The 15610-nt window shown below is 32.8% G+C and overlaps 1 protein-coding gene across 1 annotated transcript; it reads right to left on the bottom strand.

The window, feature by feature from the left end:
• Positions 1-13981: 13981 nt before the first annotated feature.
• LOC132716834 (anti-sigma-I factor RsgI-like) lies at positions 13982-15310 on the bottom strand. Its single transcript, XM_060700179.1, has one exon. It carries the CDS (start codon positions 15308-15310, stop codon positions 13982-13984), a length of 1329 nt encoding a protein of 442 aa, XP_060556162.1.
• Between the last annotated feature and the right edge of the window lie 300 nt (positions 15311-15610).

Here is a 15610-nt window from a genome sequence, read left to right as displayed (position 1 = left end):
GAAAATACAACTTCTGAACAAGGTGTCTCACAAGAAACGTCTATCTCGGAAAATTGTGTTAATGATTGTGACATCATCAATGACCAAAAACATCTCGCGGGCCCTTGTACTGAAGCAGACGACATTGTTGTCATGCAGCCGATAAGTGACTTGTTGACAAACGCCGAAGACATTCACAGGAATCCTGAAAATGTGCCTCTAAATCAATCACCAGTTGTTACAGATCAGCCTCGACATAAAAGAGAAAGAAAAATTAGAAAACGATTTAAACAATACAACACAGAAAATATAAAGTGTTTCTGCTGTTGCGATAAAACATGTCAAAATCATTGTGAGTGCTGCGTTAAATCATGCTTCCGGTCACATATCCTGTGTAGTTGTAGCCATGGTGACGAGGAGTGTTGTACATGTATGATAACCATTTTTGATCTGTGCTGCAATGAAGTTTGCTGTACAGGCTGTTCCAGTAACGATAGAAACCGTTCAAATGACAGTACCGGCTGTTCTAATTGCTGTACAAGCTGTACAGATTGTTGTAACCTCTGTTCAGATTGCTGTGACGTCTGTGCAGATTGTTGTGAACTGTGTGACTGTGATGATTAAAAACTTTTCAAGTTATTCGATGGAAAATACTAATTTTTTTTCTGAAGATGTTATACCATAACTTCCATTTCAACATACATTACACAAACCTAAAAGAATCGGGAGGTGTGAAGCAAGAGCTGTATAACAACTTCGTACTAGTACACGTTGAGAGACACTGGGTTTCAATTTACAACAATCACTACATATTGGTCATAAATGATTCTATTGGAATGGAATCATTGTTTTTTTATTTCCTTAAAACACAATTTAAAATTTACAACAAAATATTATTATATTTTATCTACAAAAAAACTGAGTTATTTTATTCTATGTTCCATACTTATTTCTGTATTTGCATCCCGAAATATCAAAAACAGATTATAGATCAAGACCCGTGATGAATGTAAATATCAAAATAACTGTTTACACCACCCAGCTACACCAGTCCTGAAATTATAATAAAATACACCTGCTTGCGAATATCTTTTACACATTGCAATTTCTTTTATCTGTTATATGTATCTGTTTGATAATGATTCTGGTTAATTTTATACCAAACGATGATAATTTAATATAATGATCATTATTGTTTGGATGATGGTGATGACTTTACATGATAATATTGGTTGATGATGATGGATGTTGTTATGATGACGATGAATGATAATGACTGATGATGATGATGATGATGATGATAATGATAATGGTGGTGATTGTGATGATGATGATGATGATGATAACGATTATGATGATGACGGTGATGTTGACGATGATGCTGCTGATGATGATAATGATGATGATAATGATGATACTGGTGATGATGATGATGATGATGATGATAATTATGATGATGATGATGATGATGATGATGACGATGACGACGACGACGACGACGACGATGATGATGATGATGATGATGATGATTATGATGATGATCATGAAGGTGGATGAGATAATTGTGTTGAAAATAATGATGACCTTAATGATGATGGTCTCGATGAATTTCTTATCTTATAATGGTTATGAAAATGGTGATGATGATGATGATGATGATTGTTTTAGTTATAAAGTAATTATGGTGATAATAACAGGAGTGATTATGATGTTGCAGAGATATTGCACATTAGAAAGGAAAATAAAAACAAGGTAAGTAATTCAGGTTAAACATGTTGAGCTTGTAAGCTAAGAGTTACTTTTCCTTATATTTGAAGAGACTGCTTGAACTAGTGAAGCATTTGAAGCCGTTATACATTTTACATTTATTTGAATGTTCTTATGCTTATAAACACGATAATACCTGCTTTAGCAGCAAGTTCAAAAGTTTGGGTGTTTAATAAATTATCAGTCTAATTTGCCGGTATAGGCCATTGGTTTTCTAGGACTAATCATTTGCCCCGATGATGCACCTTATTTTCTATATGGTAATTTGTTTTATAAATATTTTAACCAGTGCTCAAATATTTAAGTCAATGAATTTATTTAAGGGTCAGTGAAGTTCACACGAAGAGAGAAGAAACCACAAAAAAAAACTTACAGTGGCATCTCGAATCTTTCTTGTATACAATTATAAGCTTGGTTTATGCCAAACTTGATTTAAGCAATTTTGTAAAATATTGTGATTTAAATGGCCATTTATTACCGGAAAGTATAGTATTTTTTTACACATTTACACATTTGTAACACACGTAAACTAATGCGTATGATCAGTTTCGTCACAGGTGTTGCACAATATGAATACGAGATATTCACTCAAAGTATAGTTTGCTTTTCATAAGATATAACTCTCAAAACATTAATTCAGAAATTACTATTTTATACCTATAAAGGTGTTACTGCAGATAAATCAGCATACTTATGTATCAGTTCTACGTACTTATTTTATCTATCCACGGTTATCTCCCTGTGTAGACATACCATATAGTCACAGACAACATTGCAGAGAGATACCAATCAGAATGTTTGACATTGTAAATAAGCCACCAACCATCTATCAATAAATCAAACTTGTACCTAGTCATAATGATAGCAAACAGATCACTGATGTTACTGTAATTCTGGAAAATGATACTAAGTAAAATATATTAGCATACATCACTTTAGCTCTTTGAACCCTTTGACCGGTCACCGGTCTTTGGACAATCAGAACTGCATGACTGTGCCGTCTGAAAAAATACGTCGTTATATAATGATTTATTACTTTTATGTTACTATTGACAAGGTCTTTTTCATAATATAAGTGTGATAATTATTAAATGATATATTATAATATACACCCAACTTGTAGTAATATGATACATGTTGTCTGCTTCCCACGTAATACTTCGCATTGTTTTGTTGAATCATCAATACTGTATATGTGCATAACACGTTGCTCTTTACAGCGTTTTGATCATTCCAATCATGAATGCTATATCAATCTCAGAATAACCCTTTCCTGCCGATAATATGTAAAGGACTGATATTGATTTGGAGTTGGACCTACTTTTTACTTTTTTATTTTAATTTTTTTCATAAATTTTATTGAGTACCATTACAAAATTTCAAATCATAATTTCATACAAAGAGAACATTTTCTATACACTTACCCGAATTATTTACTGTTGAACTGACAATGCTGCTCTAAAAAAAATCGTCCATACCTGGCGACATGTAAATATCATTTTTGACATTGTCGACAAATGAATTATAAGTTTTGGTAAAACAATATACATGTAGTTTAGCACTAAATGCAGACGGAGAGTACATAAGCTCTTAATGCACACCCTTTGAAAAACTCTACCACTTAATACTATTTTAACGCCTAGAGCTAAACATATCTTTGCTTTACAGAAACCTTTTTCTTAGAAAATGAATAGAATAATGTAATGGAAAATCAGAAGAATAAGATAAAATTGAAATATTCACATCACAGAAATTCTCTAGCATTTAAAGTTGATATGTCTACAATGGGTACATTTACCATTAGTATTCCAAATACATGTATTGATAAAAACAATAGAAATGTTTCATTTAGATATTCGTATAAAATGCTGCGTGGACAAAAATGAATGTCGAGCTCAATATTGTGCTGAATGTCTAGCCATCTTCACATCCAAGCTCGACATTCAAAATGAGACAAAAAACGAATGTCGAGCTAGATTTTGAGCTGAATGTCTAGCCTGCTTCACATCTCAGCTCAACATTCAAAAATATACAAAAAATGAATGTCGAGCAGTTGGTGACCGCGCGGTCTTTCATAATGACAGAAAAAGATACAAGTAAAGAACACCTTGGAAATGACGTCAGTTGCTCCAATAACAACACAACCCGCAGCGTTCGCAGAAGGAATAAGTGTAGAACATGCAGTTAGCGAGCAACCTGTATCAGGAGAGACCTTGACAGATAATGACGTCATAACACAGCAACCCCGAAGACGTTCTGGTGATAAAAATAATACTAACTCGGTATGTGGTGATTGCTATGGACCCCATAATGACGATTGTTGTTGCTGCTGTTGTTGTTGTGTATGTGAATGCCATTGCGATCAACGCTATTGCTGTTGCTGTAAATGTGATGATGGTGGATGTTACTCGAACTTTGTAGAGAAGTCATGCTTTGAAAGTTATATTGGGTGTTTAGCGGGATGTTTCGATTGTATACAGTGTAGTGCCATGGATGTTGCGATAACTGCAAGAGTAGCTGCCCTTGCGGACATAACTGTAACGACACTGTATGCCACTGTCATAATCCGTGTTGTATATGTCTAGATATATAAGTTGTGTAGTAAAGGATGTTTCGGATTGTGTGAAAACGATTGCGATTCGTGCTGTTGCGATGGGTGTAATTGTTGCGATGGATGTAACGGTTGCGATGGATGTAGTGGTTGCGATGGATGTGATGGTTGCGATGGATGTAACGGTTTCGATGGATGTAGTGGTTGCGACTTTGGTGGTTTTTAATTCACACGTGACTATGATTTACATGTCCTGAGATTCAAAACATTCAAAACAATCAACGGTGACGACAGCAGTTCGAATGTATTGAAATATGACACTGACGATTAAGGAGTGTTGATGCACATGTGCCAAATGTAACAAAAAAATAGGTTTTAGATCTTGTTTTTGTAATTATGCATGAGGCGATTGAGCTTATATAAATGGCTCCTAAACAAATATGGAATTCGTATCAATATATTTATCGCGAGTACAAAATAACAACAAAAAGCAAAATATTAATACTTAAAGGGAAAGGGAGACAAATGTGTAATATAGTTGATAAATAGGAAATCACTGATTACCTGTCCTTTTAAACAAAGTTAAATGTAAAACGAAAAAGTTAAACATTGTAAAAGACTTTTTTCTTATCTATATATTGACTATGATCATTTATTTGTTTTCTGTGTTTCTTTTATATATTTATTAACGCAATAATATTTGTGAAGCTAACGTGTTCAGTTTCGAATTTTTGATATTCACTTATTTTAAGTGATTTTTACAGATAGACTAGTTTACGTAAAATAACTGCTACTACCTGTATTTGCAGATTTAGCATGTTTATAACATTTACATATTAAGATCATAAAACTATTTAACTTTTAAAGAATCTGTTGTTTTTGAACCCATACATTTATATACAATACAACATAGGCTGAACTTCACATATATGTTGTGTGTTGCTTAAGCAAGATTTCATTATTTTTGCTGTTATTGTACAGAAGTTACTGTCAATTGCAGAGGTTGAATTTCATTTCTAATCGAATACACGTGGCGACTGGCGACAAGCATTGGAAGTATACTTTTACGAGCCTATCATATGAAGAATCTATAAATTTAAAATATTAAATATAACAGTAAAAAAAAACAAATCTCCTTCTTACCAGCTGACAACACCCATGTAGACTACATTTTATCACCTATAGTAATGACTAACGTTAACTTCGTCAAATTATAAAAATTACATCAGCAAGAGGAAATAAATGTATTTCGAGTTTCAAATTAATATCTGGTGCAGTTCTAGTTTTGGTATAAAAACGCATATTTTAATTTGTTCTTTCATGTTTTACGTCACCTGTACTCGTCACAGTAAAAGAAAAACGGTTACGCTGAATACAATAAGCTAATGCACACGGAAGTTATCGATGTAGAAAATTGTCAAAATCAAACAAGAAGGAAGTATCTTTTTATTGACTTAGTTCTCTAAAACTGTTTTATACCCAAGTTACATACCATACCGCTTGCTACGTAAATCTTTCTTAAGCCCTAAAACACTTTCAAAACACGCGGAAGATAAATTCTTATTTGTTTAGTAATATCCATTTAAACAGGATACTCGTCAAATAAATTACGCTATGAAACATTATACTTTTCCTCCATGGATCATTTATATTAGTTTATAATTATAAAATACTAAAACAGTTTACGGTTTATTGTATGGACAACGTTCAATCGTTCATTGTTTGTGTTTTTGGTAATGTCTTGTTAGTATTTTTGATGGACTATACTTTTGTGACACATTATATCAAAGCTTAAAATCTAAAGGTGACAAATGTTCCGTGAAAAAAAGGCAAAAACATATGATATACATGTATTAAAATCATGGAAGCAAGTGGGAACGATATTGAAATTATTAACAACAAAGAAGAGAATGTTATTTTAAACCAACCTGGGGATACGAAACAACAAGGCACAGTAACATCAAATACGACAAATAGTATTACCTCTACCTGCCATACTTGTGCCGAGTGCTGCTTTGACTTTTGTTGTGGCTGGACATTTTATTTCAGTTGTGCTCTCTGTTGTTTGGATTATCGTTGTGAAATTGACATGTTGACTAAATCATCATCGTGTAAATGTTGTAATCATGATGATTAATTATCTGATCTGATATCAACTTAGGTTGATCGCGTGATTCATTAGGTAAATGTTTGATAATACGGATATAAAGTTGCTCGGATGGGTAATAATGGATTTAAAATCGAGTTACTGTTACAGCATATTATGTTTGTTAAAATAAACTTTAAGTGATAAACATGTATATTGATTTGTTTTGTGTCAAACTGATATATTCACTTATCTATCAGTTATGATAAAATTTGATCAACATATAAAATAGCAAATTGTTAACAGGATGAACACCAGTGCTACTTATCTAACATATTTACACTTTACCTTCATGTTGTTGTTTGCTTTACCTAGAAATTAAATAAGTTTAAAAAAAAGATATGATTTAAAAGAATAAGTTTTTTTTTCAAAAATGTAATACAATGTATCTGAATATATAATGAGAGGAAGCCAGTTAAACGATAGCTAGTTTAGTGTGTGGTGAGCAAATCAAATCAGCCTGTGTTTGGAAATAAATAGTTGTAAGATAAGTCCTTTAATTCATCAAATGACCTCATTTTTATGATATATTTCAGATTCAAACAGTTTACATACAAAAACGCGTACGTAAATGTATAAGAGAAATGTCAACTGAGAAAGAAAATAAAACTTCTGAACAAGGTGTCTCACAAGAAACGTCTATGTCGGAAAATTGTGTTAAATATTGTGACATCATCAATGATCAAAGGAATCTCACAGACCTTTGTACTGAGGCAGACGACATTGTCGTCCAGCAGCCGACAAGTGACTTGTTGACAGACGCCGAAGACATTAACAGTTATCCTGAAAATGTGCCATTGAATCAATCACCAGTTGTTACAGATCAGCCTCGACATAAAAGAGAAAGTAAAATTTAAAAAAGATTTAAACAATACAACACAGAAAATATAACGTGTTTCTGCTGTTGCGATAAAACATGTCAAAATCATTGTGAGTGTTGCGTTAAATCATGTTTGCGGTCACATATGATGTGTGGTTGTAGTCATAGTGACGAGGAGTGTTGTACATGTAGCATAACCAAATGTTTGATCTGTGCTGCAAGGACGTTTGCTCCATAGGCTGTTCCAATTATGAAAGAAACCGTTCAAATGACAGTACCGGCTGTTCTAATTGCTGTACAAGCTGCTCACATTGTTGTACCCTCTGTTCAGATTGTTGTACCCTCTGCTCAGATTGTTGTTCCGTCTGAGCAGATTGTTGTGAGCTGTGATAATTAAAACATATTCAAGTTATTCGATGGAAAAGACTAATTATTTTATTATTTTATTATTATTTTATCATATTATTTCCTGAAGATGTTATAGTATAACTTCCATTTCAACATACATAAACCTAAAATTAAAAGCATCGGGAGGGGTGAAGCGAGAGGTGTGGATGGGTGCTGTATAACAATTTCGTACGAGAACACGTTGAGAGACACTGGAGTTCAATTTACAACAATCACTACATATAGGTCATAAATGATTCTATTGGAATGGAATTGTTCTTTTTTTATTTCCTTAAAACACAATTTAAAATTTAAAACAAAATATTATTATATTTTATCTACAAAAAAACTGATTTATTTTATTCTGTGTTCCATACTTATTTCTGTATTTGCATCCCGAAATATCAAAAACAGATTATAGATCAAGACCCGTGATGAATTTAAATATCAAAATAACTGTTTAAACCACCCAGCTACACCAGTCCTGAAATTATAATAAATTTTAGAAAACAAATACACCTGCCTTTACTGTTTACACATTGCAATTTCTTTTATATGTTATATGTATCTGTTTGATAATGATTCTGGTTAATTTTATACCTAATGATGATAATTTTATATAATGATTATTATTTTTTGAATGATGATGTTAACTGTTTTTTGATAATGATGGTTGATGATGATGATGATAATGGTGGTGGTGATGGTGGTGGTGGTGATGATGATGATGATGGTGATGATGATGATGATGATGATTATGATGATGATCATGAAGGTGGTTGAGATAATTGTGTTGAAGATAATGATGACCTTAATGATGATGGTCTTGATGAATTTATTATCTTATACTGGTTATGAAAATGGTGGTGGTGATGATGATGATGATGATTGTAGTAGTTATAGTAATTATGGTGATAATAACAGGAGTGGTGATGATGTTGCAGAGATATTGCACATTAGAAAGGAAAATAAAAACAAGGTAAGTAATTCAGGTTAAACATGTTGAGCTTGTAAGCTAAGAGTTACTTTTCCTTATATTTGATGAGACTGCTTGAACTAGTGAAGTATATTTGAAGCAGTTATACATTTTACATTTATTTGAATGTTCTTATGCTTATAAACATGATAATACCTGCTATAGCAGCATGTTTTTTAAGAGTTTGGGTGTTTAATAAATTGTCGGTATAGGCCATTGGTTTTCTAGGACTAATTATTTGCCCCGATGATGCACCTTATTTTCCATATGGTGATTTGTTTTATAAATATTTTAACCAGTGCTCAAATATATAAGTAAGTGAATTTATTTAAGGGTCTGTGAAATTCACACGAAGATTTGTTTGTTTGTTTGTGTCACTTTACGCCTTTTTCCAACAGTATTTCAGTCATATAGGCGGGTAGTTTCTTAACCATCGTTCCTGGAGAGTTACACCAGTACTTGACTACCTTCCTCCGCGCTAAACTACCAAAGCATCTCCCGGGGATCGAACCCACGCCAGAGAGGTAACTGGATTAGAAGTCATCGACTCTAACCACTCGACCACGGTGGCGCACGAAGAGAGGAGAAACCAAAACAAAACTTACAGTGGCATCTCGAATCTTTTTTTTTACAGTTATTGGCTTGGTTAATGCCAAACTTGATTTAAGCAGTTTTGTAAAATATTGTGATTTAAATGGCCATTTATTACCGGAAAGTATAGTATTTTTTTACACATTTGTAAAACATGTTAACTAACGCGTATGATCAGTTTCGTCACAGGTGTTGCACAACATAAATGCGAGATACTCAACTCTCTTAAAAGTATAGTTTGCTTTTCATAAGATATAACTCTCATAACATAAATTGAGAAATTCTTATTTTATACCTATAAAGGAATTCGGCGTTACTGCAGATAAATCAGCATACTTATGTATGTATCAGTTCTACGTACTTGTTTTATCTATCCACGGGTATCTCCCTGTGTAGACATACCTTGTAGTCACAGACAACAATGCAGAGAGATACCAATCAGCATGTTTGACATTGTAAATAAAGCACCAACCATGTATCAATAAATCAAACTTGTACCTAGTCATAATGATAGTAAACAGATCACTGATGTTACTGTAATTCTGGAAAATGATACTAGTTTTATTTGTTTATTTACGTCTCATCCATGCATATTTACATAGTACAAAACATTTACATAATACATATATAAAAAGCATGGCCAATCTATCGCAGATTTATAGGAGACTATCGTTATACAACTTTAAAAATACTAGATAAAATCAAAAATACAAATGATTAAACATTTTTGATTGTTACTGAGTATATTCTTTTCTTATTTATATCTTCAAAACTCTTAATGATATACATTTTGTATTCCATCCTGACATATAAACATAGATAAAATATCATGTTGTAATAAATGATGTGTGAGACAGTAACATTTCTTTACTTTTACTTGTTTAAAAAAAAATAAAACAAATAAAAATAAATAGAATAAAATTTAGATTACCATTGCTAATCCATACTTTAAGATCTGCCCTATAATCATGAAGATTAATATAACTGTTTAAAAAAAAAAAATAAAAATAAAAAATAAATAAATAAAATACACCTATAAAGACCTATATCAACCCTGATCAGACCAGAGATGAACTGATTAGCAATGACTAAATGGTTATCTACGTTTAGCTACAAACATATAAGAAATTTCCTTTTAAAAGTTAATAAAATGCTACAACATTTTATGTACATTTTTAAAAGAATTCTACATTTAGATAATATATATTTCAGTAAGCGTAACCTTATTAATGATACAAAGTATCAAAACGTGAGAGAAGTATATTATAGCAGGTTTTGGCAGTTATTTTGGCAATTTCGGGATTTGAGAGTACAAACATACTTTTTTGTTCATCATTCATATTAATAAAATCAGCATTGATATCTTTGGCTTTATCAAATAAGACATTTCTAAGAAGTTGGTACGCAGGACATTGTGTTAACACATGTATTTCTGTTTCAACATTTTGTTTACAAATTGGACAAATCCTGTTATTAACATCTAAATTCTCATATCTTCCTGTTTCCAGACGGAGGGGTGCAACTACACATATAAATTTTGCTAATGCTATCAATGTTGTGTAGGCATTGGTAAATATACATATTTTTCAGTTTTATACTGATGTTTAAACAATTGATATGTGTGTAATTTCACTAATTTGTTTCTTGTAGAGCCGTTGGACTAGATTAATGTAGTTTCCATTTATTAATAAATTCATACTATTTTGCCCAAACATGTCACAAAATGTACTAGAAGTTTAAACTTTTACAGGTATCTAATAGATGCGATAAATTAATCAAGTTGAAATGTTCTACAAAGTTGAACTGCCAGTTTTTACATCCAGTGCTAGATCTAGTACAACAATATGCATACACTTTATAATTCAGTCTATCTCTATTCATTATATGACATCTATGCCACAGCCTAGCTACCGATACCCACTGTTTCACATGCGGTGGTTGCCAAGCAAGTTCGCCATATAGAGCTGCAGTTGGGGTGTACTTTCCCAAACCTAAATAAAAACGCATGGCTCGATTTTGCACTGCGTTTATACATGAATAAGACTTAGTACCCCATATGGAAGCACCATAAGAAATAACAGGCCATACCATGCTGTCGTACAATTTGGTGAAAACATTGTATGGCATGCCACCAAGACTTTTGGACTTTGCAATAAGGAGACCAAGTGCTCTTCCAGCACTTTGTGCAACAGATTTTGCTGTTTTACAAAAATCTAAATGTTCATCTAAAAGAATGCCTAGATAGGTATACTGAGTGGCAACTTGTAGACTATGGGTACCGCAAGTGAAAGCATGAGTGGTTTTTACAACAGATGGTGGTCTAAAGTGTACAATATTGCTCTTCTGTGGATTAACTATCATAGAGTTTACATAACACCAATTTGACAAAACATCTAAGAGATCTTGTAAATCATTTTCATTTTCAGCTATAAGTACAATATCATCGGCATACAGTAAAATACTGACAATTTCATTATCTATAGACACACCTTTTCCTAAAGCTTTAATCTTAGTGACCAGGTCATTTAAAAACAAATTAAACAATAAAGGTGACAACGAACAACCTTGACGTAAACCACATGTATTTTCAAACCAATCTGTATAATGACCATTTATTCTAACACAGGATGACACCATTTTGTATAGGGATCTCAAGGCATTAAACATGCTACCCTCAATGCCAGTATCAAAAAGTTTTTTTCCATAACAGACTACGATTAATAAAATCATATGCTTTTCTAAAATCGATAAAGGCACAAAAGGTAGACTGTTTAAGCTTTTTCCTTGAATCAATAATATTACTTAGTGTTGAGACATGATCTATGGTATTTCTATTTTTTCTAAAACCATTTTGTTCATCAGCTAAGATGTTATTATTTTCCGCCCAACTAGAGAGCCTATTATTTAATATAGAACAATAAATCTTATACATAGAGCAAGATAGAGCTATACCCCTGTAAGATAGTGGATCACGAGGATCAGCAGTACTTGACTTGGGTATAGGGGCAATAACAACTTTTCCCCAATTAGTAGGTATAGTTCCTGTTGTAAAACACACATTAAATAAAATATGTAAAAATGAAACACAACCCTTATTTCTGAAAATATCTAATGGAATATTGTCAAACCCACTGGCTTTACCTTGCTTAGCTTTAAAAATGGCTGTTTCTACTTCTTCAACAGTGATGCCACAATTTAAAATCTCATTATCAGCATCTAAATCATTTTCTTGACCAGTAAAAGCAGATGAACTGTGCGTAGACTTGTTTATTCTTATTTAAAAGATTACTAAAATCATTTTTCCATCTGTTCATAACATGTAATATATTGCTAGATATGCTACCATCAGACATTTCTACCTCCATTGGTATCCCTTTATTTCTTGACTGTGCAACACCTATTTTACCAATGGATTTCCAGAATTCCTGTTGATTTATATCACAGTCCGAAGCCAAATCTTCTTGAAATGAGACCCAATAGGAACGTTTTGCCCGTTGGACTGCTCTGTCAAAAGTTTTACGGGCTGTAATAAATACATTTTTTAAAATTGCTTTTTCTGACTGCGAAACATTCGGACATTTAAGCCAGTTTTTTTTCTGACAAGCATAGGGAATTCCAGAGGTAAGATAAGTTATCGTTCCACCATGGTTTAGCAATACGGCGCTTTTTATTATAAGTATTCGACAAATGCACAGTTTTATATTGGATATTCTTATACATTTCATCTTTCAAAATCTTACATAGATCATTATATGCATTATCAACATCAGACTGACATCTCATACTTTGCTCAAGTTTAAATACAGTGTCATGGAGCTCATTTACAACAATATCCGAGCTCAAAAAGTTAACAGGTATTTCTTTCAAATTAAACTTATCATACATTACATCCTGCTCATAAACATGTACATTTGTGTTATCATGATTAGTGCTATTCACTGGTAAATTAAATGTACATGACAAAACAGAATGATCAGGTATCGAAGCTGGTGTTAAACCATTTAATGTATGAATGCCTGATATTAAATCTGTAACTCGTGTGACATTAACTTTGTCAAACATACTTAAATACTCTTGCTGAACAATGAAATAGTCTACCACTGAACACCCTTTAGTTGATATAGAAGTGAAATCATTGCGTATAAAATTTCGACCATTTAACACACATGTGTTACTATCAATTAAAAATTGTATTAATTTTTCACCGTGATTATTTGTTGTAAAATCAACAATATTTCTTTTTGGTAAACAATCTACCCCAGAAATAAAATCATCATTATCTCCAATTCTACTGTTGAAATCCCCGCCTATAATAATTGGCCCATCATTTTGGTATGTGTAAAAAGATGCTAACAACTGATCATAAAAATTTTCAGCTTCTACCTGCCTAGATGAATTATTAGGCGGCAAATAAGCCACACATGTCAAAAACTTAAATTTTGTCCATTTACTTTCAAAAGATAACCACAATATACCATCAAAAGTGTTATCAACAACATGTACCATAAAATTTCTTAAAAAATCATTTTTAACTAAAAAACCTACTCCACCAGATCCAGATCTGGCATTAACATGTAAATGTTTTCTGTTATTACCTAACCATGTATAATGTTCAATATCTAAAACATTTTCATTTTTAAGATGTGTCTCTGCTAAACCAATAATATCAAAATTTAAATGATGTACACAATGTTTCCTTAAATAAAAGTTATCACAGTTTTCATTAGAACTCCACCCATTAATGTTCCAAAACCCGATGTTGACCTATTGTTGTTGTCTTCTACCTCTGTTGTTATTATTGTTCTGGAAGCCACGTCCTCGAGCTCGTCCACCTTGCCCGTGATTTCCACGACCTTGACCCCAATGACCTTGGTTGGACCTATTGTTTCCACTACTGTTATATGACGGATTTCTATTTGAGCATTGTGAGTTTAATATTGAGCTGTATAGACCACCATCGGAATTTGAGGTATCAGATTCACTGCTTCGATTATTAACACTAGCTTCATTAATTCGGTTATTAACACTAGCTTCACTGCTTCGATTATTAACTCTAGCTTCACTGCTTCGATTACAAACACTTGCTCTATCGGTATTTACATTCACATTATAATGATTATTACTAGCTGCAAGAACAACTCTGTTTCCCCGTATTGACATTTGCGCGCCCTTATTCATTGCATCAACCACAGTACGAAGGTTCTGTGTAGCAAGCCTCTCCTCTCTGGTACGATCTACATCTATATATATGTCTTTGAAGGGAGTATTACGGAGTGCTGACTTAGCTTTCAGCACTTGGTCTCGTGCTTCACTGTTTTGAAGAGTTGCAACAACTACACCAGGATATTTGGAACTATCATTCTTCACACGCCTTGCAGTCACAACTTCAATATTAGATAATTTCAATATGTCATGTATCAAAGTCTGGACCTTATTCACAACATGTTCATTATTAGTCTCTGGTAACTTTCTCAGTATAATGTTATTGGAAATATCTTCAGTAGCTTTGAAAGCTCTAACAGTATCACTGATTGATATGAGCTTAACCTGTATTTCATCCATATCATTATTCACATCAGCACGAACAGTATCAAGTTTTTCATCAACAGCTTTATTCACTCGTTTTATTTCTGCATTTATTCTCTTATCAACTTGCTGACAAATCTTATCAGACAGTTTTTCGGTCAGTCTTTTTTCAAGTTCTATTTCTAGCTTATCGATTCTATCGGACAGATCATGGTTTACCTTTTTGATGTCATTCGAAATATCATCCAGTTTCATCATGATACACACTAAGCTTGGCTGATCACTGCTTTGAACTGCACGTTTCCCTTCATTAACTATGAATTTTTCAGGTGTATTCCCATATAAAACTCTCCGTGCATTAGCCATGACTCTGTCTGACACGTGATCATCATCTGATTTAGCCTTCTTTGTAGATACCATATTGCTACGCACACCTGAATCTAAACAATCAATATCAGTCTCTGAAAAGTTTCTCTTTCGTTCACTTTGAGCAAATAGCACGGACTGTACTGGCTGAGTTGATGGAAGAATATTAGAAACATAGTCTTTTGCTCCTTCAGGATCCATCATTCGTGGTTATTTAATATCAATATCAATATCAAAACAATATCGGGAAAAGTGTCCAAACTATGTTCAAATACTGTGTCGAAAATATTGTCTATCCGAATACTCGTACACCATAAAGGTAATAATTAACCTTTACACCGTCTGCGCTAAATGTTCAAAATTTTACTTTTTTCCTCAAGAAAATCAATCTTGACAGCTCAACAACACTCTCCGAAAAAGTATCTTTACCATATGCAATCATATAATAACCACCACACTGTCTGCAAACTTACTAACTTAATAAATTTTTCTGCCACGTTT

Source organism: Ruditapes philippinarum, unplaced genomic scaffold (genome assembly GCF_026571515.1).
Source record: "Ruditapes philippinarum isolate M1 unplaced genomic scaffold, ASM2657151v2 ctg604_1_1_1_1, whole genome shotgun sequence".
NCBI lineage: Eukaryota > Metazoa > Mollusca > Bivalvia > Venerida > Veneridae > Ruditapes > Ruditapes philippinarum.
Note: the sequence above shows the minus strand (reverse complement) of the source record. Positions and strands in the feature narration are given on the sequence as shown.

Bases quoted from the DNA above. Each gene is read 5' to 3' on its own strand.
- LOC132716834 (XM_060700179.1), bottom strand. From the start codon at position 15,310: ATGGATCCTGAAGGAGCAAAAGACTATGTTTCTAATATTCTTCCATCA.